At 47.7% G+C, this 25,818-nt stretch overlaps 1 protein-coding gene across 2 annotated transcripts in view; it reads left to right on the top strand.

The window, feature by feature from the left end:
• Positions 1-25,818, top strand: part of GRIPAP1 (GRIP1 associated protein 1) — a 69,530-nt gene that overhangs the window by 7,498 nt on the left and 36,214 nt on the right. The window contains exons 5-18 of one of the 2 annotated variants that reach the window (XM_082205411.1): positions 1,005-1,112; positions 2,039-2,192; positions 3,185-3,408; positions 5,124-5,171; positions 5,312-5,343; positions 5,863-5,910; positions 6,997-7,096; positions 8,957-9,034; positions 19,251-19,343; positions 19,813-19,947; positions 20,863-20,958; positions 22,587-22,799; positions 24,557-24,670; positions 24,822-24,899. In XM_082205411.1, the coding sequence (XP_082061537.1) occupies positions 1,005-1,112; positions 2,039-2,192; positions 3,185-3,408; positions 5,124-5,171; positions 5,312-5,343; positions 5,863-5,910; positions 6,997-7,096; positions 8,957-9,034; positions 19,251-19,343; positions 19,813-19,947; positions 20,863-20,958; positions 22,587-22,799; positions 24,557-24,670; positions 24,822-24,899 (1,521 nt within the window). The remainder of the gene's footprint in view (positions 1-1,004; positions 1,113-2,038; positions 2,193-3,184; positions 3,409-5,123; positions 5,172-5,311; positions 5,344-5,862; positions 5,911-6,996; positions 7,097-8,956; positions 9,035-19,250; positions 19,344-19,812; positions 19,948-20,862; positions 20,959-22,586; positions 22,800-24,556; positions 24,671-24,821; positions 24,900-25,818) is intronic. The other variant, XM_082205412.1, reaches the window with a different exon arrangement.

Raw genomic sequence — 25,818 nt, 5'->3', positions numbered from 1 at the left:
TTGGCCTAGAGGTGAGGTGGCGGGAGATCCAGTTCATGTGCCCCTGCTCTGCAAGGCCTCCTTTCCCCTGATGAAAGTCCGCCTCTCCATACGTAGGACGTATCAATAACCTAAACTGAGGTGGAAGTAGCCCTACCCCGCAGAAAAAAAACCAATTTCCCTACCCAGCCCGTCTACACCCCAGATCTTGAAAAAGTTCTAGCATTCTGGGAAGATGGGTCATTTGAAGATTCAGGATATAGTGACACAGCTACTTTTTGTGTGATTATATCTGGCTCCAAGTGTCAAGTAGGGACGCAGGTGGTGCTGTGGGTTGAACCACAGAGCCTAGGACTTGCCGATCAGAAGGTCGGCGGTTCGAATCCCCGCGATGGGGTGAGCTCCTGATGCTCGGTCCCTGCTCCTGCCAACCTAGCAGTTCGAAAGCACGGCAAAAACCTCGCCAGAAGCGGCTTAGTCATGCTGGCCACATGACCTGGAAGCTGTACGCCTGCTCCCTCGGCCAATAAAGCGAGATGAGCGCCGCAACCCCAGAGTCGGTCATGACCGAACCTAATGGTCAGGGGTCCCTTTACCTTTACCTTTAAGTGTCAAGTAGGGAGAAGATCTGGGAACTAGCAGTGGACACTTGAGTAGGAATAATGCCTTCCAAATATCTTCCACTAAAATGTAGAAGGGGGGTCGGGTTTTCCTCCCCCTTCCCTCCCTTCCAGTTTCACCCTTGTCCAATCAAGTACCTCTGCTGCCCATCCTATAGGTTGCGGCACTCTGCCTATGGGTAAGTACCACTTGCCTAGGCTGAGTGGCTCTGTATGTTACTGGGAGAAAGGCAGGAAGCTAACAGGAAGATAGTAAGTAGGGGCATTTCCTCTTGCGGTTGGGAAACAAGCAAACAAATCTTCTGCTTGTGGATTAGGGGCTGGCCCCTAGTGGAGGGACGATGAGCACCACAGGGCTTGCGTCTGTCTTTGAGTTATCATTGAATTCTCTCTTTCCCCCCACAGGAGGTGGATGCCTTGCTTAGTGAAAATGAAATGCTTCAGGGAAAACTGCACAGCCAGGAGGATGACTTCAGGCTGCAAAACAGCACTCTCATGCAGGAACTCTCCAAGGTACTGACTGCTGAAGTTGCTTCTGCAGTAGCGCTAGGGGCCTGCCAGAGGGCGCTGCTGTGAGGCACAACATGGCATTGAGAGTCGCTGATGAGCCACCCAGAATTCTGGCATGGACGTTCACAGGAGCACAAGAATCACATTGTTGTCAGAACACAGTAGGCTAACTGTGTATATGATGCGGTATTTTTAGTCTTCCATCCACAGCTGTGGTCACAAGGAGATACTTCCTCCTCCAAGATCTGGTGTCCCCCTACACTGGGGGGGGTGTATAAATAAAATTTATTATTATTATTACACCCTTTTTCATGGGGACCACAGCTTAACAAAATAGCGTACCAGACCGAGAGCATGGTAGATGTGCCAAAGGACCAGCTGTCAAGAGCTGTCTCCCTGATTGCTTGGCTTCCTTTGGGTTTATGAAATAATATATTTTACTCCTGTGCCTCAGCTGGGCAGTCAGACTGGTAGGTGGCACCAGTACAGGGTTTCACCTCCCCTCCTCCCTCCCCATAGCGTGTTGCTTGAGTCATAGAGACCGAGTTACTGAATGCTTTCCTGTGTGGGCGGCACCTTGTTACTGTAATTTGGATAGTGTGGGTTAATTAATGTGGGCAGGAGTTTTTGATACGATCATGGGTTTATTTCCAGACCTGTGAAGTTGGAGCTGTTGCAGCCCTTACCTGCACCCTTCCAAAGAACAGTCAGAGGAGCAAAAGAGCTGTGCAGTCGTCATGCTGGAACAGGGCTGGCTCCAACGACTGTTCTTCGGAAGGGGGCAGGTAGCCGCTGCTTCCTCTGGGAAAGAAGATCCTGGTGTAGCAGTGTGCCTGTTTCTGCCCAGATGGATCAGCTGCAAATGCCTCCCCGTTTCCCTGAAGACTGTGCTGTTGCCTGCAGTTAACCCTCTGGTCTCTCTAACCCAGCTGTGCGCCCAGATCGAGCAGTTGGAGAAGGAGAACAAGAGTCTCCGGGAAGGGGGGCCAGCAGCCCCTGAAGGGCCCCCCCCAGCAAGTCCTGCGGATGGGGAGCTGCTGAGGCTCCAGGCAGAGAATGCTGCACTGCAGAAGAACATGGCAGGTACCGCTCTGCATTGGGCTGAGCTTGCTCAGGATCAACACAAGAAAGTCCGGGATATGGGGTTGGTTGGATGCAGCGGAAGACCAACAAAGTGGTGCACCAAAGAGCTAGGAGTGAACATCTGGTGGCCTCTCGATATTGTTGGGTTGTAACTTCCATCAGCCTCAGCCAGTGAGTGGTCAAGGGTGATGGGAGTTGGAGTCCAGCAACATCTGGAGGGCTATAGCTTCTCCATCCCTGACCATGTATCTGTTATATAACCCTGTGCATGCTGAACTATCCTCCCAGTCCTGTATTTGTCAAGATCAGGGGTCAACAACCTAAGGCCCATGGGCCACAAGCGACCCATGGGGGTGGTTTAACCAGCCCAAGAGCCACTCACGAACTGAGCCACCCGCTTGGCGAGTCCCCGCACTAAACCGGCACGGTGTGGTGCGGCGACTCGCTTCCGCGGTGCCAGAAATCATGTCTGCACAGACACAGATGTTGGAAATCACAGGCGCGTGCGTGATCCAGCCCACAAAGGGATCTCTGCTGTAGTGAACCGGCCCAGGCGAGGTAAACCTTGCCGACCCCTGATCTAGAGAGAGTTCCTTGCCTGCAGCAGAACACACGAACCTGTGGTCCTCCAGATATTGTTGGACTATAACTCCCATCATCCCTGATCATCGGCCGTGCTTTCTGGGGCTGCTTGGAGCTGGAGCCCAGCAACGCTTGGAGGCCATAGGTTCCCTAGCTTCCTGCTGCTGGGATGTTGGAGCCTCCAGAGTTCAGATCCTGTCTCAGATCTGAAATTGGGTGGTCTTGACTCTTGCCAGTCTTTCTCAGGCCCACGACTGTAGCGATGGCAAAGCGCTTGGCACCATTTTCAAAAGGCTGGTTTCCAATAATAATTTTGCAGGGCAAAGGGGCACTGGTTGAGATGGGGATGGGGCTTTGGAGGCAATCTGGGTTGAATCTGGGGACCCACAGCGGTGGCTCTTGTTCCTCAGCTTTGCAGGAGCGCTATGAGAAGGAAGTGGCCCGGCAGGGAGAAGACCGAGGTGGCGGGGAGGGCGACGCCTCCGTGGAGTCTCCTCCTGCCGGCCAGGCGGGTCCGGAGCCGCAGGCGGCTGACAGCAGCACCTCCCAGCAGCTCCTGTCCGAGGTGGAACTGAAGTGGCAGACAGAGCGGGAGGAGAAACGGCTCCTGAAGGAGCAGCTGCTGAGCCTCGAGGTGCGTGGCCATGTGGAGGAGGCACCATTGGGTGCTGCTGCCATCCTCCTGCCAGCCTTTGGCTTCTAGCCAGGAGCGGCAGCTTGAGCTGGTCAACAGCAGCCTGCAAGGAATCATAGAATCCTAGAGTTGGAAGAGACCACAAGGGCCATCGAGTCCAACCCCCTGCCAAGCAGGAAACACCATCAGAGCACTCCTGACATCTGGTTGTCAAGCCTCTGCTTAAAGACCTCCAAAGTAGGAGACTCCACCACACTCCTTGGCAGCAAATTCCACTGTCAAACAGCTCTTACTGTCAGGAAGTTCTTCCTAATGTTTAGGTGGAATCTTCTTTCTTGTAGTTTGGATCCATTGCTCCGTGTCCGCTTCTCTGGAGCAGCAGAAAACAACCTTTCTCCCTCCTCTATGTGACATCCTTTTATATATTTGAACATGGCTATCATATCACCCCTTAACCTCCTCTTCTCCAGGCTAAACATGCCCAGCTCCCTTAGCCGTTCCTCATCCGCTGCTTCTTTTGCACCCCACTCGGGAATTCAGATGCTCAGCAAATTAAACCTAGTTCTGGTCTCCCCTCCAAAAACCCTTGCTGGAGAGCCCAGCAAGACATGGCAGGGAGCTTGGGTTTCTGGGCCGAGGGCTACTGTTCAAGCCTTGTGCTGACCAAGGGGAAAGATGAAGCATTCTCCAGTTTTCTGCCATCTACTCCCTGGCTAAGCATCCCTGTGCCAACTGGGCTCCAGGGGAACTGGCCCTGATCTGGGTGCTGCAAATCATTCAGTGTTTCTTCCTGGCTGTTGCGCACTTCCTCCTGCGCCCTGTTCTCGCAGGGGCCAACCAGAGGTCTATGGAAAGTGGGACCTTTCTCTCGGCTTGTGATTGCCAGCAGCTGGTGTTCAGAGACCAAGAAGCCGCTAACAGTGGAGGCAGAGCTTAGCCATCGTGGCGAGAAGCCGCTGATAGCCCACTCTTCTATGAATTTGTCTATATTGGGGGCTGAGTCACCCTAGTTTCTTTTTTTTCTTCAATTTTTTTATTTTATACCACAACTTAACAACACAAACAGAAAAACAGACAATACAAACTAATTCTTGTCTTATTCTTATTTTTTCTAAACATTGTTAGTTGAGCTTCCCCAAGTTCCCCATCTGATTTTCATTTTACCTCATCTTTAGCAGTTTACATATTCTATATTTTCAAATATTCTTTAAATTTCTTCCAATCTTCTTCCACCATCTCTTCTCTCTGGTCCCGGAGTCTCCCAGTCAGTTCTGCAAGTTCCATATTGTCCATCATCTTCCATTCTTCGATAGTCGGTAAATCCTGTTTCTTCCAGTTCTTCGCTAATAAAATTCTTGCAGCTGTTGTGGCATACAGAAAAAAAGTAACACCCTTTTTGGGGATTTCACCCCCGAGTCAGCCCTAGTTTTTTGGTGGTGGAAATGAAGAGCGAAAGTCTTGCCCCTCTCTTGCTGCTGCACTAAGCCCGCTGTTCCCTTATGGACCAGGCTTTGCCAACCAGGTGTGCTCCAAACATTGTGGATTACAGCTTCCCTTAGCCCCAACCAGCACAGCTTGATTGTGAAGGCTGTTGCAGACTTGGCAGGGGTGTTGGAATGGTTTTCTGAGAGAGAGAGAGAGAGAGAGAGAGAGAGAGAGGGAGGAGAAGCACTCTGAACCCTGGAGAAATGTGTGCTTTTCTTTGCCTCCTGTAGGCTTGCAAGACGACAGAGATGTCTCGGTTGCAGCAAGAACTCAGCAAGGTAAGGAGGAGATGTATACACCTGTTTGCTTTCCACTTCTTGAGGGCAGGGAAAGTGGAATGGGTGGGCAGCATGGATGTTTTTGAGGGGCCATCGTGGTTGCCATTGGGAACTCACAGCCCATTCTCTCCCCTGTACAGCTGGCTGAGAAGCTCAAGAAGAAACAGGAGAGGTAAGTTTCTTTCTTATTAGCAGTCAGGACTTTCTGCCACACCCAGCTAATAAGCGTATTTCCTGTCATTGGGCATTGACACGCAGGAGTGTTACAGGCAGGGCTGAGTCTGTTTTGCATCTTTGTAGAATCTGGAATCTGACATTCTGCAACTGGTTTGATTTGGGTTTATATATATGCATATTTTTATTGTATATTCTCATATAACACTTCAACAGCATAAAATACAGTGGTACCTCGGGTTACAGATGCTTCAGGTTACAGACTCCGCTAACCCAGAAATAGTACCTCAGGTTAAGAACTGCTTCAGGATGAAGCCCCATTAGCTAAAGTGGTGCTTCAGGGTAAGAACAGTTTCAGGTTAAGAACAGACCTCCAGAACGAATTAAGTTCTTAATCCGAGGTACCACTGTACTGTGGGGGGAGTTCTTGCTGTGTTTAGGACAGCGTGTCCTTTTGGGAAACCTACCCTGATGCATGTGTTTAACATTTCCCTCTGTTTTGCCTCCCCCTTCTTAGCTTTCTGCGGCTTCAGACCGAAAAGGAAGCTCTCTACAATGACAGCAGGTATGGAGCGAGTTTCCTAGAGCAGGGTTTTCCAAACGTAGGTCTCTGGCTGTTTTTGGACCCTAGCTAGTGGTTCCCACATACACACAGTGATTGGAAACCCAGTCAGATGGGCGGGGAATAAATAATAAATTATTATTATTGGTTCACAGTTTGGACAAGGCCATAGGAGAAAGTCCCCTGGGTGGAGGAAAGACTCCTGGAGGGGCAAAGTGAGCAGTAGGCAATGGTGGAAGTCACTGCTGGTGGCTGCAGCCTTGATCAGCAGAAGACCACAAAAGGCTGGTGGCATTACTTGTAGCCTGGCAGGCTGGGACCAGGAAGATGAGCTTGCAAGGGCCAGTGAATGGGTGGAATGAGCTGCGTCGCATGCCTGGTTGGGCTGGAGCAAAGGCACATGGGCACACACCCAGGAAGCCCAGGAACGTTCCTGTATTGCACTGTGCCAGGAAATGTTGCGTTCTTCCCAGCCTCCACCCATATTTTATTGTGCTTTATTTACCCATTTTAGACCTTGACTTTCCACTCTGAGAAGAGTGCTTATGGCAGCTTCACAACATGTTGCAAGCAATGCAAAGAGCACAGGACACTCGTAGTGATGCAGCACGATATCGAACCGCAACCGGGCAACATGCTGTAGTCAGAGAGGTTAAGGCTGCAACGCTAACCTCGCTGAATTTGGGAGTAAGCCCTAGCGAGTTCAGTGGGACAACTTCTGAATAGACATGGTTAGGATTGTGCAGGAACAGAACTGAGCAGAAAGTAAGCTGAAGGCTCACCTGAACAAGGAAGGTTTTCAAAGTGAGATGGGGCGCGAGGCAAGGGGTTTGTGCAGTCTGGGTGGCTGCTGCGGAGAACTCCTGTTCTCTTGTAGCTGAAGGTGGCTTGACCAGTTTGTGGTAGCGCCTGCTGGTTGCTGGCATAAGAGGTCTTGGATCCTGGTCCAGGAAAAAGAAGGCATAACTTCTTGTGTCCTCATGAAAATGAGATTGAAATGGCTGTGAGAATTACCAGTAAGAGGGGAAATGGGTGCATTTTGGTGAACCCCCTTCCCCCTGTTAGTAAGCCCTCTTGCCCGCCTTTCAGGACCAAAATTGAGGAGATCCAACAGAGGAAGGAGGATGAACTCAAATCCCTGCAGGTTCGCAACCAGAAGCTGCAGCAGGAGCTCCAGACAGCAAACCAGGTAAGAGTTGCCTTCCCCTTCCTTTGGAAAGGATGAGCTCCAGATTTAGCTCTGCTCAGGGCACAAGTTCATTGGTTGCCCCTCATGGTTCAGAAATAGAGTTCTGGGCCTTTATTTCTTCAGCTGGAAAACCTGTTGATAGAAGTGTTTCAAAGCTCTGGGTTCAAAGCTCAGCCTAGCTCCTCACCTCTGTATCTGTTTCTCTCCACCCACCCCATCCTCAGTTCTGAAATCTACATTTGGCATAATTGTGGCCTAGCATGGATAAAGGTGTATCTTTATTGCTATGATGAACTGCCGCAGGAATCCTAGAAATTGTGGTTCTATGAGGAAGCTGACTGGATGCTGGTGGCGCTGTGGGTTAAACCACAGAGCCTAGGACTTGCTGATCCGCGATGGGGTGAGCTCCCGTTGTTCGGTCCCAGCTCCTGCCAACCTAGCAGTTCGAAAGCAAAAAGTGCAAGTAGATAAATAGGTACCGCTCTGGCGGGAAGGTAAACGGCGTTTCCGTGTGCTGCTCTGGTTCGCCAGAAGTGGCTTAGTCATGCTGGCCACATGACCCGGAAGCTGTATGCCGGCTCCCTCGGCCAGTAAAGCGAGATGAGCGCCGCAACCCCAGAGTCGGTCATGACTGGACGTAATGGTCAGGGGTCTCTTTACCTTTATGAGGAAGCTGAGGATCTCCACCAGAACATTCCTAGCATCTCACTAAATTACAGTTCACAGAATTCCTTGGTTTGGGGAGAGCTATGACTGACGTAGGGGAGGCGGGTGGCGCTGTGGTCTAAACCACTGAGCCTAGGGTTTGCCAATTGGAAGGTCGGCGGTTCAAATCCCCACAACGGGGTGAGCTCCCATCGCTCGGTCCCTGCTCCTGCCAACCTAGCAGTTTGAAAGCACACCAAAAAGTGCAAGTAGATAAATAGGTAATGCTCTGGTGGGAAGGTAAATGGTGTTTCCGTGCGCTGCTCTGGTTTCACCAGAAGCGGCTTAGTCATGCTGGCCACATGACCCGGAAAAACTGTCTGCGGACAATCGTTGGCTCCCTCGGCCAGTAAAACAAGATGAGCATCGCAACCCCAGAGTCGTTCGCGACTGGACTTAACTGTCAGGGGTCCTTTACCCTTTTTTTATGACTGACGTGCCATAAATAAGCCCAGATAGAACAGTCTTAAAAACAACAACATTAAAATGGGAAAGGCTAGAATATATCATCTCTACCTCTTGTCTGTTTTGCTGTGAGCCAGATTCCTACTTATCTACATAGTCCTTATGGGTGAACCACCTGTATATTGGTGACTGGTATGTCGGTTAAATCTTCCATATAAGACCGGTCTTGAAAGACCTACATTGGCTCCCAGTACGTTTCCGAGCACAATTCAAAGTGTTGGTGCTGACCTTTAAAGCCCTAAACGGCCTCGGTCCAGTATACCTGAAGGAGCGTCTCCACCCCCATCATTCTGCCCGGACGCTGAGGTCCAGCGCCGAGGGCCTTCTGGCGGTTCCCTCATTGCGAGAAGCAAAGCTACAGGGAACCAGGCAGAGGGCCTTCTCGGTAGTGGCGCCCGCCCTGTGGAATGCCCTCCCAGCAGATATTAAAGAGATAAACGACTACCTGACATTAGAAGACATCTGAAGGCAGCCCTGTTCAGGGAAGTTTTTAACGTGTGATATTTTACTGTATTTTTGGTTTCTATGGAAGCCGCCCAGAGTGGCTGGGGAGGCCCAGCCAGATGGGCGGGGTATAAATAATAAATTATTATTATTATTATTATTATTATTATTATTATTATTATTATTATTATTTTATTATATTTCCCTGAATCTCACTGCCTGATCAGATTGTTCTTCCCTTCACAGGGCTGCTCAGATTTAAAGGACCAACTGCAGAGCCATCGGAAAGAGCATGAGGTGGCCCTGCAGGCTCTCCAGGAGCAAGTGAGTTCCCTCTGCCACACACTCCCTTTGTTGAGAAACTCTGGTCTGTATCAAACTTTATTGGCAAGGCATAAATCCCTTTTATTGTGGGTCTGTTCCAGGGGTCAGCAAACTTTTACAGCAGGGGGCTGGTCCACTGTCCCTCAGACCTTGTTGGGGGACTGGACTATATTTTTTGGGGGGAAATGAATGAATTCCTATGCCCCACAAATAATCCAGAGATGCCTTTTAAATAAAAGGACACATTCTACTCATGTAAAAAAACCACCTGATTCCCGAACCATCCGTGGGCCAGATTTAGAAGGCGATTGGGGCGCATATTTTGCCTACCCATGTTCTATACAGAGTAAATAATCTCTCCATTTGAACATGTATCTTTGTCTTATGGTAAGAAATGATTTTATTTTTTTGCTGGGATGGGTAGGGCAGAACTACTTGACATCAAGGTTTGCCATCAAGAAAATGGAATTCTGTGTCCTGTATTTTGCATAATTTTGCTTCTGGTCCCAAAATTTGTTGGGAGCCGCCCAGAGTGGCTGTGGCAACCCGGTCAGATGGGTGGCATATAAATAATAAAAATATTATGGCTACTATTATTTAAAAAGTCTCAAACCCCTGGTGAGTTAGGAACTTGCCCTGCATGTGAAGACAGGCTTTGGAAAGAAGGAGGGAGTCCCGGCCAAAGAAGAATGTATACAAAAACTTATGGAATATGCAGGAATGGTGAAACTTACATGGAAAATAAGAAATCAAGATAACGAACTTTTTATAAAAGAATGGAAATGGTTTATTGAATATTTACAAATAAATTGTAAACAGATAAGTACATTGGTGGGATTATTGTAGTAACCTGCAGTTTTATAAGAGTATATATTTAAAGTAGATGAATAAATGAGTAAATTAAGTTAATTTGGATATGGAGAAAATATAAAAAATAAATTTAAGGAACCGCAGAAAGAGGGGGAAGGAAGTCAAGTTCTGAAATGTTAAAATGAATATAAAATTATTGAAATGTAAAAAAAAAGAAAGACAGTCTCTGGCGGATGGAGCAGACAAGAACAATAGTGGTTCCAATAGTCATAGAATCATAGAATCATAGAATTGGAAGAGACCACAAGCTCTTACTGTCAGGAAGTTCTTCCTAATGTTTAGGTGGAATCTTCTTTCTTGTAGTTTGGATCCATTGCTCCGTGTCCGCTTCTCCGGAGCAGCAGAAAACAACCTTTCTCCCTCCTCTATGTGACATCCTTTTATATATTTGAACATGGCTATCATATCACCCCTTAACCTCCTCTTCTCCAGGCTAAACATGCCCAGCTCCCTTAGCCGTTCCTCATAAGGCATCGTTTCCAGGCCTTTGACCATTTTGGTTGCCCTCCTCTGGACACGTTCCAGTTTGTCAGTGTCCTTCTTGAATTGTGGTGCCCAGAACTGGACACAGTACTCCAGGTGTGGTCTGACCAGAGCAGAATACAGTGGCACTATTACTTCCCTTGATCTAGATGCTATACTCCTATTGATGCAGCCCAGAATTGCATTGGCTTTTTTAGCTGCCGCGTCACACTGTTGGCTCATGTCAAGTTTGTGGTCAACCAAGACTCCTAGATCCTTTTCACATGTACTGCTCTCAAGCCAGGTGTCACCCATCTTGTATTTGTGCCTCTCATTTTTTTTGCCCAAGTGCAATACTTTACATTTCTCCCTGTTAAAATTCATTTTGTTTATTTTTGCCCAGTTCTCTAATCTGTCAAGGTCGTTTTGAAGTGTGATCCTGTCCTCTGGGGTGTTAGCCACCCCTCCCAGTTTGGTGTCATCTGCAAATTTGATCAGGATGCCCTTGAGTCCATCATCCAAGTCGTTGATAAAGATGTTGAATAAGACCGGGCCCAAGACAGAACCCTGTGGCACCCCACTAGTCACTCTTCTCCAGGATGAAGAGGAACCATTGATGAGCACCCTTTGGGTTCGGTCAGTCAGCCAGTTACAAATCCACTGAGTGGTAGCATAGTCAAGACCGCATTTTACCAGCTTCTTTACAAGAATATCATGGGGCACCTTGTCAAATGCCTTGCTGAAATCAAGGTAGGCTACATCCACTGCGTTCCCTTCATCTACCAGGCTTGTAATTCTGTCAAAAAACGAGATCAGGTTAGTCTGACATGACTTATTTTTCAGAAATCCATGCTGACTATTGGTGATCACAGCATTCCTTTCTAGGTGCTCACAGACTGTTTGCTTAATGATCTGCTCCAGAATCTTCCCTGCTATTGATGTCAGACTGACTGGGCGGTAATTATTTGGGTCCTCTCTTTTCCCCTTTTTGAAAATAGGGACAACATTTGCCCTCCTCCAGTCTGCCGGGACTTCGCCTGTTCTCCAGGAATTCTCAAAGATGACTGCCAGTGGTTCTGAGATCACATCTGCCAGTTCTTTTAATACTCTTGGATGCAGTTCATCTGGCCCTGGAGACTTGAATACATCTAAACTAGCAAAATATTCTTGTACTATCTCCTTAGTTATTCTGGGCTGTGTTTCCTTTGCTGAATCATTTGCTCCAAATTCTTCAGGTCGGGCATTGTTTTCTTTATCGGAGAAGACTGAGGCAAAGAAGGCATTGAGTAGTTCAGCCCTTTCTGTGTCCCCTGTTTGCATTTCACCATCTTCTCCTCTGAGTGACCCCATTGTTTCTTTGTTCTTCCTTTTGCTATGAACATACCCATAAAAGCCTTTTTTGTTGCTTTTAACCTCTCTAGCAAGCCTGAGTTCATTCTGTGCTTTAGCTTTTCTGACTTTGTGTCTACACGTGCTGGCTATTTGTTTGAATTCCTCTTTGGTGGTTTCCCCCCTTTTCCATTTTTTGTACACATCCTTTTTTAATCTTAATTCAGTTAAAAGTTCTTTAGATAGCCACCCTGGCTTCTTTAGGCACCTTCCATGTTTCCGTCTCATTGGTATTGCCTGACGTTGTGCTTTTAGTATCTCCCTCTTAACAAACTCCCAGCCATCATGAACTCCCTTTCCTTTTAGTATTGTTGTCCATGGGATCTCACCCAGCACTTCCCTAAGTTTTATGAAGTCGGCTTTCTTAAAGTCAAGAAATTGAGTCCTAGTATGCTTGGCTGCTCCTTTCCGCTGTATAGTAAACTTCAGAAGAGCATGATCACTCGCGCCTAATGATCCTTCCACTTCTACCCCACTAACCAGGTCATCAACATTGGTTAGGACCAGATCTAAAATGGCTGTTCCTCTTGTTGCTTCTCCCACTTTCTGGACAATGAAGTTGTCTGCAAGGCCAGTGAGGAATCTGTTTGACCTTATGCTCTTGGCTGAGTTTGACGTCCAACAAATATCCGGGTAATTGAAGTCCCCCATTACTACTATCTCCCTTCCTTTTGCATGCTTGGCCATCTGTTCCAGGAAGGCATCATCTATGTCCTCCGTTTGGCTTGGGGATCTATAGTAAACTCCCACAATGAGGTCTCTGTTATTCTTCTCTCCCTTAATTTTGACCCAAATGCTCTCACTTTGGCTTTGAGGATCTAAATCTTGGATCTCTTCACAGGTATACACATCCCTGACATATAACGCCACTCCTCCTCCTTTCTTGTCTGGTCTGTTTCTCTGAAATAGATTGTATCCCCCCATTATTACATTCCAATCGTGGGACTTATCCCACCAGGTTTCAGTGATGCCTATTATGTCATATTTAGTTTGCTGTACCAAGAGCTCAAGCTCATCTTGTTTATTTCCCATGCTTTGCGCATTACTGTACAGACATTGAAGTCCATTAATCATTCCCCCGTGTCTCTTATTTAAGGATTTTTTCCTCCCACCACTAGGTCCGCGTGCTGTTTGCTCCATTTGGTCTATGACATTTGGATGATCATCTTCATTAATTGATAGACTCCTACCTTCAGGAGCACTGTCTCCCTCCCCCACATTAGTCAGTTTAAAGCCCTCCTGATGAGGTTTCTGAGATTTTTGGCAAAAACATTTCTCCCAACCGTTGTGAGGTGCAGCCCATCACTTGCCAGAAGTCCATCTTCAAGAAACTGCAGTCCGTGATCTAAGAATCCAAACCGTTCCTGTTTACACCATTTGCGAAGCCAGCTGTTCACTTCCACTATTTTCCCCTCTCTCCCTGGGCCACGTCGTTCAACTGGAAGGACAGATGAGATGACAATTTGTGCATTTAGTTGCTTCAATTTCCTGCCGAGAGCCTCGTAGTCTCTTTTGATCTTCTGGAGGCTATTGCTTGCAGTGTCATTGGTTCCCACATGAACCAAGAGGAAGGGGTATTTGTCGGTGGGTTTTATGATTCCTTGCAGTCGTTCAGTTACATCTTGGATCTTAGCCCCGGGGAGACAGCACACTTCCCGAGACATCTTGTCAGGCCCACAGATCTCTGCTTCTGTTCCCCTCAGTAGGGAATCCCCTATCACCACTACACGCCTCCTCTTGGGTTTGGTCGGGGTTCTTCCGTGAGCTGTCCGTTCCAAGGTCGCCTGCACATTCCCTGAGGACTGACTTTGCTGCTCGTCTTCATATACCTGATCGACTGTAATGAGGGAGATATCCTCAAATGGAGTCTGCTCTTCGTCTTCCATGCTAGGGGAGAGGACCTCAAAGCGATTGTGTATTTCTAAGCAATCAGAGTGAACCCTGGGCCTCCTACTTCTTTGAGTCACGTTTCTCCATATATCTGGCTCCTGTGTTGGTGAACTAGACTCCTTCTCAGGGGAGTCCCCTGTCTCCTCCTTGATGGAGACGGTGTGCTCTGTTGCTTCCAAGAAGAGCTCCAGCTCTCTAATTCTTTGGAGCGTAGCTACACGTTCCTCCAGTTGCTGGACTTTGTCTTTTAAGAGGGCAATCAACATGCAATTGCTGCAGGTAAAGCTGCCTGCAACCTTTGGCAAGATGGCAAACATTGCGCAGGAATCGCAGGCGACTGCAGCTGTTCCCTCCCCTTCCATCTTGAGATCGTGTCGTTGGGGTTGGCTACAGAGGTCCTCCATCATAAAAAGCTTAAAGACAGGACAAATAACTTCCCCCACACAAAAAAACACCTAGATCTCCCCCAACAAACGTTTGAGACTAGCTCCCCTAAATCTAAAAGATAGATCTAACTGCGCGCGCCACTAGGCGCGCGCCGCTGCCCTGCAAACTCTGATAAGCTCCTCCCACAGCTAATCCCCTGCCTCAACAGAAACCCTGCCCCCTCTGACCTTTACACAGGGAAAACAGCTAATGAGCCACAAAGAAACACACACACACAAGAAAACCCTTTTTGCTCCTTCTTCAACTGCTGCCCTGCAAACTCTGATAAGCTCCTCCCACAGCTAATCCCCTGCCTCAACAGAAACCCTGCCCCCTCTGACCTTTACACAGGGAAAACAGCTAATCAGCCACAAAGAAAGAAACACACACACACAAGAAAACCCTTTTTGCTCCTTCTTCAACTGCTGCCCTGCAAACTCTGATAAGCTCCTCCCACAGCTAATCCCCTGCCTCAACAGAAACCCTGCCCCCTCTGACCTTTACACAGGGAAAACAGCTAATCAGCCACAAAGAAAGAAACACACACACACAAGAAAACCCTTTTTGCTCCTTCTTCAACTGCTGCCCTGCAAACTCTGATAAGCTCCTCCCACAGCTAATCCCCTGCCTCAACAGAAACCCTGCCCCCTCTGACCTTTACACAGGGAAAACAGCTAATCAGCCACAAAGAAACACACACACACAAGAAAACCCTTTTTGCTCCTTCTTCAACTGCTGCCCTGCAAACTCTGATAAGCTCCTCCCACAGCTAATCCCCTGCCTCAACAGAAACCCTGCCCCCTCTGACCTTTACACAGGGAAAACAGCTAATCAGCCACAAAGAAAGAAACACACACACACAAGAAAACCCTTTTTGCTCCTTCTTCAACTGCTGCCCTGCAAACTCTGATAAGCTCCTCCCACAGCTAATCCCCTGCCTCAACAGAAACCCTGCCCCCTCTGACCTTTACACAGGGAAAACAGCTAATCAGCCACAAAGAAAGAAACACACACACACAAGAAAACCCTTTTTGCTCCTTCAACTGCTGCCCTGCAAACTCTGATAAGCTCCTCCCACAGCTAATCCCCTGCCTCAACAGAAACCCTGCCCCCTCTGACCTTTACACAGGGAAAACAGCTAATCAGCCACAAAGAAAGAAACACACACACACACACAAGAAAACCCTTTTTGCTCCTTCTTCAACTGCTGCCCTGCAAACTCTGATAAGCTCCTCCCACAGCTAATCCCCTGCCTCAACAGAAACCCTGCCCCCTCTGACCTTTACACAGGGAAAACAGCTAATCAGCCACAAAGAAACACACACACACACAAGAAAACCCTTTTTGCTCCTTCTTCAACTGATGCCCTGCAAACTCTCAAGAAGGCAGTTTCTGCACATGCTGTAGAGAGACGTGATGGGGCTCTTCAACCTGAGAAGAAAGCCCATCTAGGAGAAGGAAAACTCTGATCCTAAACCTCCGCTACCATCCGGGATATCTTTGAGAGGCAATCTGCTATCTGGGCTACCTGACTGATTGTGAATTGTGTTGGAGAGAGGATTCCCCCCTAAAGGATTGTGCTTTACTTTTAGTTACTGTTTTCTGAACTGTAATGCCCACAGGGGATTTCTTGTGTTAAATGTTGAATTTCACTTCCTCCCTCCTCCATCTTGAGCTCCTTCAAAGGATGTTTCACATCTACCTTAAATATCCCATTGCTTGTTTGTGTTCATGGTGCATTCTACATTTCTCATGTTCTAAAATCGGAGCAGGAAATGTAAAAATGTGTAAAAGCTATAGAGCAGGGCAAGTTCTGGAGCAAAGAACTATATTATGAGTTTATAACATTGAGAATATATGTAGGGTTAATCTAGTGCCCCCATGGTTCCTTCCCTGCTAAAAAATGTTGACGTGTGAACATTACAAATTGTGTGCTAGAAAGGTACAACTCAGATTCTGTACCGGGAAAACTGGATTTTTGTAGCTTGCATAGAATGTGCCAATTTGTATAGTGGCCCACCTCAAATCTGGTGTTAGCGTTTGGTTGCAGTGAATGATGGGGACGCTTTCCTGGTGTGTGGACTCAGTGTATGTCCCACCATGCAAGTTCCTTGCACTGGGCTTATCATACACTAACCACTGGAAATCCATCTCCAGCTTTTGAGATTTCACCAGTCATTGCTCATATACAGTGGTGCCTCGCAAGACGAAAAGAATCTGTTCTGTGATTCTCTTCGTCTAGCGGTTTTTTCGTCTTGCGAAGCAAGCCCATTGACGGATTAGCGGATTAGCGCTAATAGCGGCTTTTAGCTGCTTTTAGCGGCTTATCTGCTGATCAGATCAGCTGATAAGCGGCTTAGCGGCTTAGAAAAAGGGGGGAAAGGAGAAAAAAACAGCAGGAACTCACAAGACATTGTCGTCTTGCGAAGCAAGCCCATAGGAGATTCGTTTTGCGATGCACCTCCAAAACGGAAAACTCTTTGGTCTAGCGAGTTTTCCGTCTTGCGAGGCATTCGTCTTGCGGGGCACCACTGTACCTTTAAACCAAGTTTTACAGTCTAAAGACCCAGGTTTTTATTTTTAAGGAAAGCTGTGATTCTCAGGATGCTGAATTCTAGGCCAGTTTCAAAGTCTGTGTGGTATGAACACAGGATTGTGGAGCATGTAGCTTTGGATGTGGCCTGAAAAACTGCTGGGGCTTAGTTTGATCTGCCCCTAGGCTCCCCAGGCTTGAATTGGGGGCTCATATGAGAGAGAGAGAGACCAAAGAAAAGCTTTGCTTTAGGTAGGCTTTTCTTCTTCATAAGTGAGCTGAAATTGATTGTGTTAGAGAGGAGAAGGACCTGAAGGATTTCCGCTGCTGGTTAAAGTGGCATAGTAAATCCTGGAAGTTTTCTCCCTTCTCTAACGCAGTAGATACTAGCTCACTAATCTTGAGCCATCTGGATTGTTTTATGCAATCCACCTGGATCAGCTTAGAAGATGACTTGCCTATTAAAACTGTACAGGGTGCCTCTTCTGCAGAGTGCTGTTGGCAGGGGATCCTGGGCAGCAGGTGGTTTTGTCAGGAATCAACTGGAGGGTTTGTTTTCTAACCTCAGGTTACTGGGAGGTGTGGGGTTGGGGGTTGAGTCAGGATGTGGAACAGAGCTCAGCCTTATTAGGGAAAGGCAGCTAGCCAGTCCAGAAGCCAGCCTGCCTGGCAGTGACTGTAGCTATTCCTACTGTCCTGAAGAGGACTCTGGGGTGTGGGGACCTGTGTCCTGGGGACCTCTGTAGCAGGGATGAGGGCCCGTGCCCCTCTACTGATTGCTGGACTCTAGACTCCTATCATCCTGTATCATTGGCCATGCTGCCTGGGGACCGCAGGTTCCTTATACCTACTACAGTGGTGCCTCGCAAGACGAAAAGAATCCGTTCTGTGATTCTCTTCGTCTAGCGGTTTTTTCGTCTGGCAAGCAAGCCCATTGAAGGATTAGCGGATTAGCGCTATTAGTGCTATTAGCGGCTTTTAGCGGCTTATCTGCTGATCGGATCAGCTGATAAGCGGATTAGCGGCTTAGAAAAAAGGGGGAGGGAAAAAAACCAGCAGGAACTCGCAAGACATTGTCGTCTTGCGAAGCAAGCCCATAGGAGATTCGTTTTGCGAAGCACCTCCAAAACGGAAAACTCTTTCGTCTAGCGAGTTTTCCGTCTTGCGAGGCATTCGTCTTGCGGGGCACCACTGTACATAGTTTAGCCTGCGGGCTCAGTTGGAGCACAGAGTTCATGGTCAGGGTGGATTTGATTTAAATCAAATCAATTTCAATCACGATTTCAATCACTAGTCAGTAAGACTTGAGTTAAATCATTCTTTTACAGAAAGACTCATTCTTGCTGGTATAATCTTAATATTTACAAGCAGATGAAGGTTTCATTTTTGGAATAATAAATTTTCAGAGTAGTTTTTACAGTTATATCCAAAATTACTGATTTGGTTATACTATTAGAAACACATACACAGATAATTATGAAATTATTGTGAGGTTAACTGTTTATATTTGGACAACTTTTCTGCTGTACTTTATTGGAAGGAGAAAAATAATCATTTCCGTAATAACAATTTAAACAATATATTTAACCAGCAATAACGTTATAGCATATGTAGCCATGTTTGTTAACTGATGTGGTTAAACAATTTAAAAAACAACAAACTGAGACTTCAGTTTTAGCACACATGAAAAACTTAAAACAAATCCTTATTTCCTGATGAATAGCCTTTGGACTATAATGTAACTTAAATAGAAAACTATCCTTAGAAAGATGTTTCCTACAAAAGCATTTTATTTTGAAAATCCAATTTAAAATTTAAAAAAATCCGATTTAAATCAAAACAATTTAAATAAAAAAAATTGATTTTTATCCAGCCTGTTCATAGTTCAGTGTCCAGGCCCTCTGTCTTCTAACTCCACCTGAGTTTAATTGTGCCCAAGGCGTCACACCTTTGGTCCACATCACTCAGTCTTGTCTGCAGTGATTGGCAATGGCTCTCCAGGGCTTCAGACGGGATTTTCCAGCCCTAACTCGAGAGGTCAGAGATTGAAGCTGGAACCTTTGCAGGCAAGCAGATGCCCTGGCCCTGAGCCATAATGTGGAGGGGCCTGCCTCGCGCTTGCCAGCTCCCCTCCACAACCTCCTTCTCGACCCCTCCTATCTTACCATCCAGTGATATTTTCCCCTTCGTGTTTTGCTTTCACGTTTCTTTTCCTAGGCCTCTTCTCTTCCTAAGAGGTTTCCCCTCCCCCTCTTCATTTGCATTTATCAGCACTCCTCCTTTTTCTAAATATGTCTTGTGCTTATTTTGAGTCTTTAATAACAGTGCCTTGTCTCAATAACCATGTGTACGAAACATGTTTTGTTTTGTTGGTCTCTTTGAAATTTGCAGTTCGTGTTGATTTCCCCTCCTCATTTGGTTTTAAAGCAAAGGAAACCTGCTTTTTTCTATTAAAAGCAACAACAACCCCCTATTGCAATACTGCTGCCTCCGTGTTCTGCTTTGTATTTTTAATCCCTTCTCTCCTTTTTCTCCTGCTTTGGTCTTTCTTTCTTTCTTTCTTTCTTTCTTTCTTTCTTTCTTTCTCCCTCCCTGTCTCCCTCTGGCCCCTATCCTTTGCCCATCCTGTGCTTCGTTGGGCATCAGGTTGCTTGCCAAAGTGCGGAGAGCCAGGAACAGGTTGAGACCATTCTGTCTGAGAACGATGCTCTGAGAACCAATCTGGCAGCGTTAGAACAGGTACCAGGGCCTCTGTGGATGCAAGCGCTCAAGAGGGTGGTATAGGGTGGCAGTGGAAGCTGGGATGGGAAAGACCAAGGCTGGCAATTTTTAACAGGTGTGTGCATGCGCGCGCACACATACATGTGCCCGCACCCTGTTTTCAACTCCAGAGCTCTGAGGCCCCATCTGTGCTATACAGTTAAAGCAGCATCATGCCGCTTTAAACAGTCCCCGCTTCCCAAAGAATCCTGGGAATTGTAGTTTCTTAAGGGTGCTGAATGTTGTTAGGAGACCCCTGTTCCCCTCACAATTCCCAGATTGGTTTAACAGCCAGTCCTTCTTGGCAAGGAACTCTTGGAGAACCTGTGGCCCTCCAGATCCCAGAAGTCCAAGCGTGACTTGGGTGGGTGTACAGTCTACAAGGCATCCTGTGGTTTCCTCAAAAAGCCTTCCCTCTCCCCTGCTCCCCCTCTCTCTCACCATGTAGATACAGACCTCCAAGACCCAAGAGATGAATCTGATGCGAGACCAGGTGGCGGCACTGGGGGCCGAGCTGCAGCAGCGGCAGAGCGAGAAGGAGGTGCTGGCGGCCCAGCGGGATGATCTCAACACTCAGCTGCAGGTAGGCCCAAGGTGCTGTTCCTCCTCCCAGGCCTTTCCAGAGGCCCCCAGGGGCGTCTGCTGCATCATACAGGGGTCAGCTGGCCCACTTTGCATATTCAGGAGGGGAGGGAAGAAGCACTTCTCAGCACACTGCGTTTCCTTCCTCCCACCACCCTTGGGGCACACTATGCAAAACGGCCAGTTTTAGAACGTTTGCCGTTCAGATTGCAACGACAGCAAGAAGGTAGAAAGAAGGCTCAGGTCCTGCTTCGCTGCCCAGAAGTTTGTTTCCATGACTTATTAATTTTCTCCTCTACTTTCATTTTATCTCTTTATATTACCCCTTCCTGCTTCTAGCCCCCCCCCCGCCATGACTTTTCCTTTCTTTCAACTATTCCTTTGGGTGCTTAGTCAATTTTCTCTCCCCCTCCCCTTCACCACCCTTCCTTCTGTTCCCAGATGAAACATTTCACCGACGTTTCAGTGCTGGACTTTGTCTCTCATTTGTTTTTAAGTGGTGGGTGCAAAATGGTGGTTCAAGTATATTGAGGGATCACTTAAGAAAAATGACTTGGTTAAGTTGCATTTGCCCATGTTGGAAAAAGTTCTGCCCTTTTTTCACTCTTGGATGGTGAGCACAAAAGGGTATTTAAAGTTCTTAGCATGTACATGAAGTGCTGGTGGCAGCGGGGGGGGGGGGCAGATGTGTGTTCAGAGTGCACCATGTAGCTGATCTCAGTAATCCTTTGACCAGCCTTGTAAGATGGGCCAAAATGTGTTATGGGAAATCTGTTCTCAGTGATGTGCTCTTGGATGTTTGTAGTCCCTCTGTCAGAGGCCTAAGAGGGTCTGTGACAGAATTGGGGTGCTGAGCAAAGAACTTGGGGGATGGGGAAGGGCCTTGTTCTACAGCCATCTTAATTTTCTCCCTTAGGAGTCTCTCCGGGCCAACACTCGTCTCCTGGAGCAGCTACAAGAAATAGGACAGGAGAAGGAGAGATTGCTACAAGACCTTGATGAAACCAGAAAGGTGAGGAGTTTGGGGGCAGGAAGGAGGGAGGGGCAGGCAGTGGATTTAATTCTGTTTGGCACCCAGTTTAGCTGAAGAAACTCGCCACTTCACTTTGGACTCTGGCCACATTCAGATGTAGCTTCAAACCATGGTGCAGAACACAGAGTCTGAGGCTCGTGTGTGAGGTCTTCCTCCCCCCTTTGCACCAGGGTTTCTGAACTGACACCCACCCCAATCATCAGCAAAACCTGGCTTGTTGTTGTGTCTGAATATGGCATGCTATGGCTTCCTCAAACCATAAAGGTAAAGGGACCCCTGATCGTTAGGTCCAGTCGCAGATGACTCTGGGGTTGTGGCGCTCATCTTGCTTTATTGGCTGAGGGAGCCGGCGTACAGCTTCCGGGTCATGTGGCCAGCATGACTAAGCCGCTTCTGGCAAACCAGAGCAGTGCACGGAAACACCGTTTACCTTCCTGCCAGAGTGGTACCTATTTATCTACTTGCACTTTTGCGTGTTTTCGAACTGCTAGGTTGGCAGGAGCAGGGACCGAGCAATGGGAGCTCACCCCGTCACGGGGATTCAAACCACCGACCTTCTGATCGGCAAGTCATAGGCTCTGTGGTTTAACCCACAGCGCCACCCGCATCCCTTTCCTCAAACCATATTTTGCCCTGAATTCTGATTTTCAAAAGGCAAGTAAGAGATCAGTTCTAGAAATCCCCAGGTCTGTGATGGGAGGAGTGAGTCTGTGGGTTTGAGGCTCAGCTCTGCTTATGCATGGAACACCGAACAATAGTTTGCTCTGTCTCTTGATATGGCCAGCCTGTTACCTGCCTTAAACAAGACACAGATTGGATTCCATCCGATCCCAAGCATTTTGGAAACCCACAGCTGATGGGACTGGAGGAAAGTGAAAGACAAGGGAGAAGGGGAATTCGGGCAAGGAATGGTAGCTTTGAGAACTTGCGGTGACCTGAAGTGGTTCCTGCTGACTCATGAAAGCCTACTCACTTCTGCCTGGTTTCCAGGCTTTCTTGAGAAACTGGCTTATAAGTATAAAACCAAATTTACTAGAATAATAGCTAGAATAGAGATAGACTTGTAACCATTCAAGCAATAAACATACTAAGGTGCCACGTGCAAAACCAGGCCTGGAGTTACTGTAAACACGGAGTGGATAAATGTACAACTCTATCTTAACAAGTTACATGTGCAATAAACATTATACAGACTGGATAAATGAACCGTTCAACAAGTAGCGTAAGTCCAGTCACAGATCGCCAACCCCGTGGCATCCCCAATGCCAAGGGTAGCACACTGGAGAATATGAAGAAATTTTTCAAAGCTGTTTTTCAAAGATTGAACTGGATGAGATGTTCTTCAATGGGTCTTGAGTTGGAAACACAAGGCCGTATGCATGGATCAGTCACAGGAAGGCAAACCAAAGCCACCACCCTGGTGAGAATAACGCAAATGGGCAAAAGGAGACCTGTTCTCCGGATATATTACAGGTTGCGCTACACGCTTCATCAGTCTGAAAAGCTGCGTGATACAAAATAGTACTCCAATTACAATGTGTGTTAAACCATAAAAATTAGAAAATATCAGTCTCCTAAGACTGCTCTGACTTGTGCCTGCTTTCTAGACGGCAGAGAAGCGCAAGGCCATGCTAGACGAGATGGCCATTGAGACCCTGCAGGAGAAGGGGCGCCACAAGGAAGAGCTGGGCAACCTCCGCCTGCAGCACGAGAAAGAGGTGCTTGCTGTGCGGGCGCGATATGAGCGGGAGCTGCGGGAGCTGCATGAGCACAAGAAGCGGCAGGAGGATGAGCTGCGTGGCCAGCTGAAGGAGGAGAAGGTACTGGTCAAAGGAGCTTGGGGGCCTCGTCTTCCCATCAATATGGGCATGTTCAGGTCTTAACCTTAGTATATCTTCTTTCAACGAGAGCCTAGGTTTTAAGGAGGCTGAATTTCTGTGCCTTCCATCTGTAGGTACGAGGGTCCTATACGGCCTAGGACCCTCGTACCTACGGGACCGCCTCTCCTGGTATGTCCCATGGAGGACCTTACGGTCTTCAAATAAAAACATCTTAGAGGTCCCGGGCCACAGGGAGGTTAGGCTGGCCTCAACCAGAGCCAGGGCATTTTCGGCTGTGGCCCCAATCTGGTGGAACGCTCTGTCACAGGAGACTAGGGCCCTGCAGGACTTGACATCTTTCTGCATGGCCTGCAAGACAGAGCTGTTCCACCAGGCCTTTGGCCAAGGCATAGCCTGACTCCCTCCTTTGGTAATCCTCACAGAACTCTAGCCCAATGGTTGCCATTAATTTGATTTTGAATTGATTTTAGAATGAATTGATTTTAGAATGTATTTCAATTAATAGATTGTGATTTTATGTAAACTGTGTTACTTTTACTGTTGTTAGCCGCTCTGAGCCAGGCTTCGGCTGGGTAGGGCGGGATATAAATAATACTAGTAATAGTAATAGTAATAGTAATAGTAATAGTAGTAATAATAAATTTGAAAAGCATTGACTCGCCTCACAATGCCGTTGCGGTGAGAGAATACACACAGCAAAGGCCACAAAGTTCTTTGCAATGCTGTAAATTCTTGCTCTCAAAAGCCACCTCCTAGGTTCTACATCATCCCAGCATCAGTTTTTACAATAACCAGGAAATGGAACTTGGGGGCAGACCTTGGGGGGGGGCTAGGGGGGCTAGATTTAGCTCCTGCCCCATCAGTGTCCCTTGGTACAGCCTTCTCTTACCCCCTCAGTGCAAGGGAATGACTGCCATTTTGTCCCAAAGTTCAAAGTAAAGTTTCTTCCTGTTGCAACAGGAGCAAAACTTGCCACCTGCTCACCACAGGAAGCATAATCTTGTACATAAAATGTGCAGAGCCATCTTGCCTACCTCCTCCCCCTCCAGTATACCTGAAGGAGCGTCTCCACCCCCATCATTCTGCCTGGACACTGAGGTCCAGTGCCGAGGGCCTTCTGGCGGTTCCCTCATTGTGAGAAGTGAGGTTACAGGGAACCAGGTAGAGGGCCTTCTCGGTAGTGGCACCTGCCCTGTGGAAAGCCCTCCCAGCAGATGTCAAGGCAATAAGCAACTATTTTACTTTTAAAAGGCAACTGAAGGTGGCCCTGTTTAGGGAAGTTTTTAATGTCTGATGTTGTATTGTTTTTAATATTCAGTTGGAAGCCGCCCAGAGTGGCTGGGGAAACCCAGCCAGATGGGCGGGGTATAAATAAATAAATTATTATTATTATTATTATTATTAAGCATACAGCCTTTCTTTCGCCCCTTCCCTTGCTCACCTGTGATAGAGATGGCCATTTTGTTAGCAAATGGTAGTGTGTTCACTTCCTCTACACTGCCCTTAAAGGCCCAGTGCCTGTTTTCTGTGCTGATTTTTAGTTTGTGCTGATTCCCCTGGGATTACTACCTGCATCCGGGATAGCTCAGTTAGTAGAGCATGAGACTCTTAATCTCTGGGTCGTGGGTTCGATCCCCACGCTGGGCAAAAGATTCCTGCATTGCAGAGTTGATAACTCTCGGAGTCCCTTCCAAGTCTCCAGTTCTATGACTGTATCCCTTTCTCTTGCCCTTCAGGTGCGCAGCCAGGAACTGGAGTCCATGCAGCAAACCGTGGAAGAGCTGCGCCTCCAAATACAGTCCATGGATGGCACAAAGGGCTGGTTTGAACGGCGGCTGAAAGAGGCGGAGGTGACTGGACCCCCCCCTTCCCCTTAGTGGCATGTCACAGGGCAGAACTGGCATACCCTACCAGAGGGCCAATACGACCCAAACGCTTGGTCCCCCCCCAAGTCTTCCTGTCCTGCTCCAGGGATCTGATTGTTCCCATCCTCTTTCCCAGGAGCTGATAGAGAAGCATCAGCAAGAGCACGCAGAGGCCATGCGAGTCTGTAAGGAGCAGCATGTGGCTGACTTGCAGGTACAGGAAATATTTTGGGATTTCCCAATTCGGAGAAATGGAGTGATCCACTCTGGCCATTGAGCTGCTTCCACAGTCTTGTAAGAAGCTAGTGAACCCAGATGACGCCATTGGCGGATGCTCCTTTGTCTTCCACTCTCCAGCAGCTGCCTTGATGCAGACCGTGTGGGTTACCCAATTCTAATTAAACTTTTTACTGCACTAGCCATAGGCCATGGCATCATTCAGAAGGAGAACAACAAGAAAAACAACAATAACCATAAAAATCACAGGGCGCCACACATACAATAAAACCATGGTCATGGCTGCTAAAATTATTTGTTGCATTAAATAGAGTAGAGTAGCAGAAGATTCTCAGGTAAGATGTGCCAAATTAAATATCCGAATCCCCTTTGCAGTTTACCGCTATTTTATCTAGTTCCTTCTTCCTGATCTTCTTAGCTGCCAGAGCATAGAGTGCTACTTTATAAGTAACAAAGTCGTTGGTGTCGCTCAGCAGCCATTTCACCCTTTCCACCCTATATGCAATAAATAATGGCACAGGTATGTGTGGGTTACCCTGTGGCAGGAGGTTGATGGGAGAAGTGTCTCTGGTGTGGACCAGCCGTTCGATGCAATGGATTTCTCACCAATTAGCAGCGGTCAGCAAACTTTTTCAGCAGGGGGGTGGTCCACTGTCCCTCAGACTTTGTGGGGGGCCGGACTATATTTTGGAGGGGGGAATTCTTATGCCCCACAAATAAGCCAAAGATGCATTTTAAATAAAGGCACACATTCCACTCATGTAAAAACACCAGGCAGGCCCCACAGATAGCCCAGAGATGCATTCTGCTCACATTCTTCTCAATCCACGGGCCGGATTGAGAAGGTGATTGGGCCGCATCTGGCCCCTGGGCCTTAGTTTGCCTACCCATGAACT

Source organism: Podarcis vaucheri (genome assembly GCF_965113315.1).
Source record: "Podarcis vaucheri genome assembly, chromosome: 17".
Classification (NCBI taxonomy): domain Eukaryota; kingdom Metazoa; phylum Chordata; class Lepidosauria; order Squamata; family Lacertidae; genus Podarcis; species Podarcis vaucheri.
The sequence above is the reverse complement of the archived record's forward strand: the minus strand, read 5'-3'. Positions and strand labels throughout refer to the sequence as shown.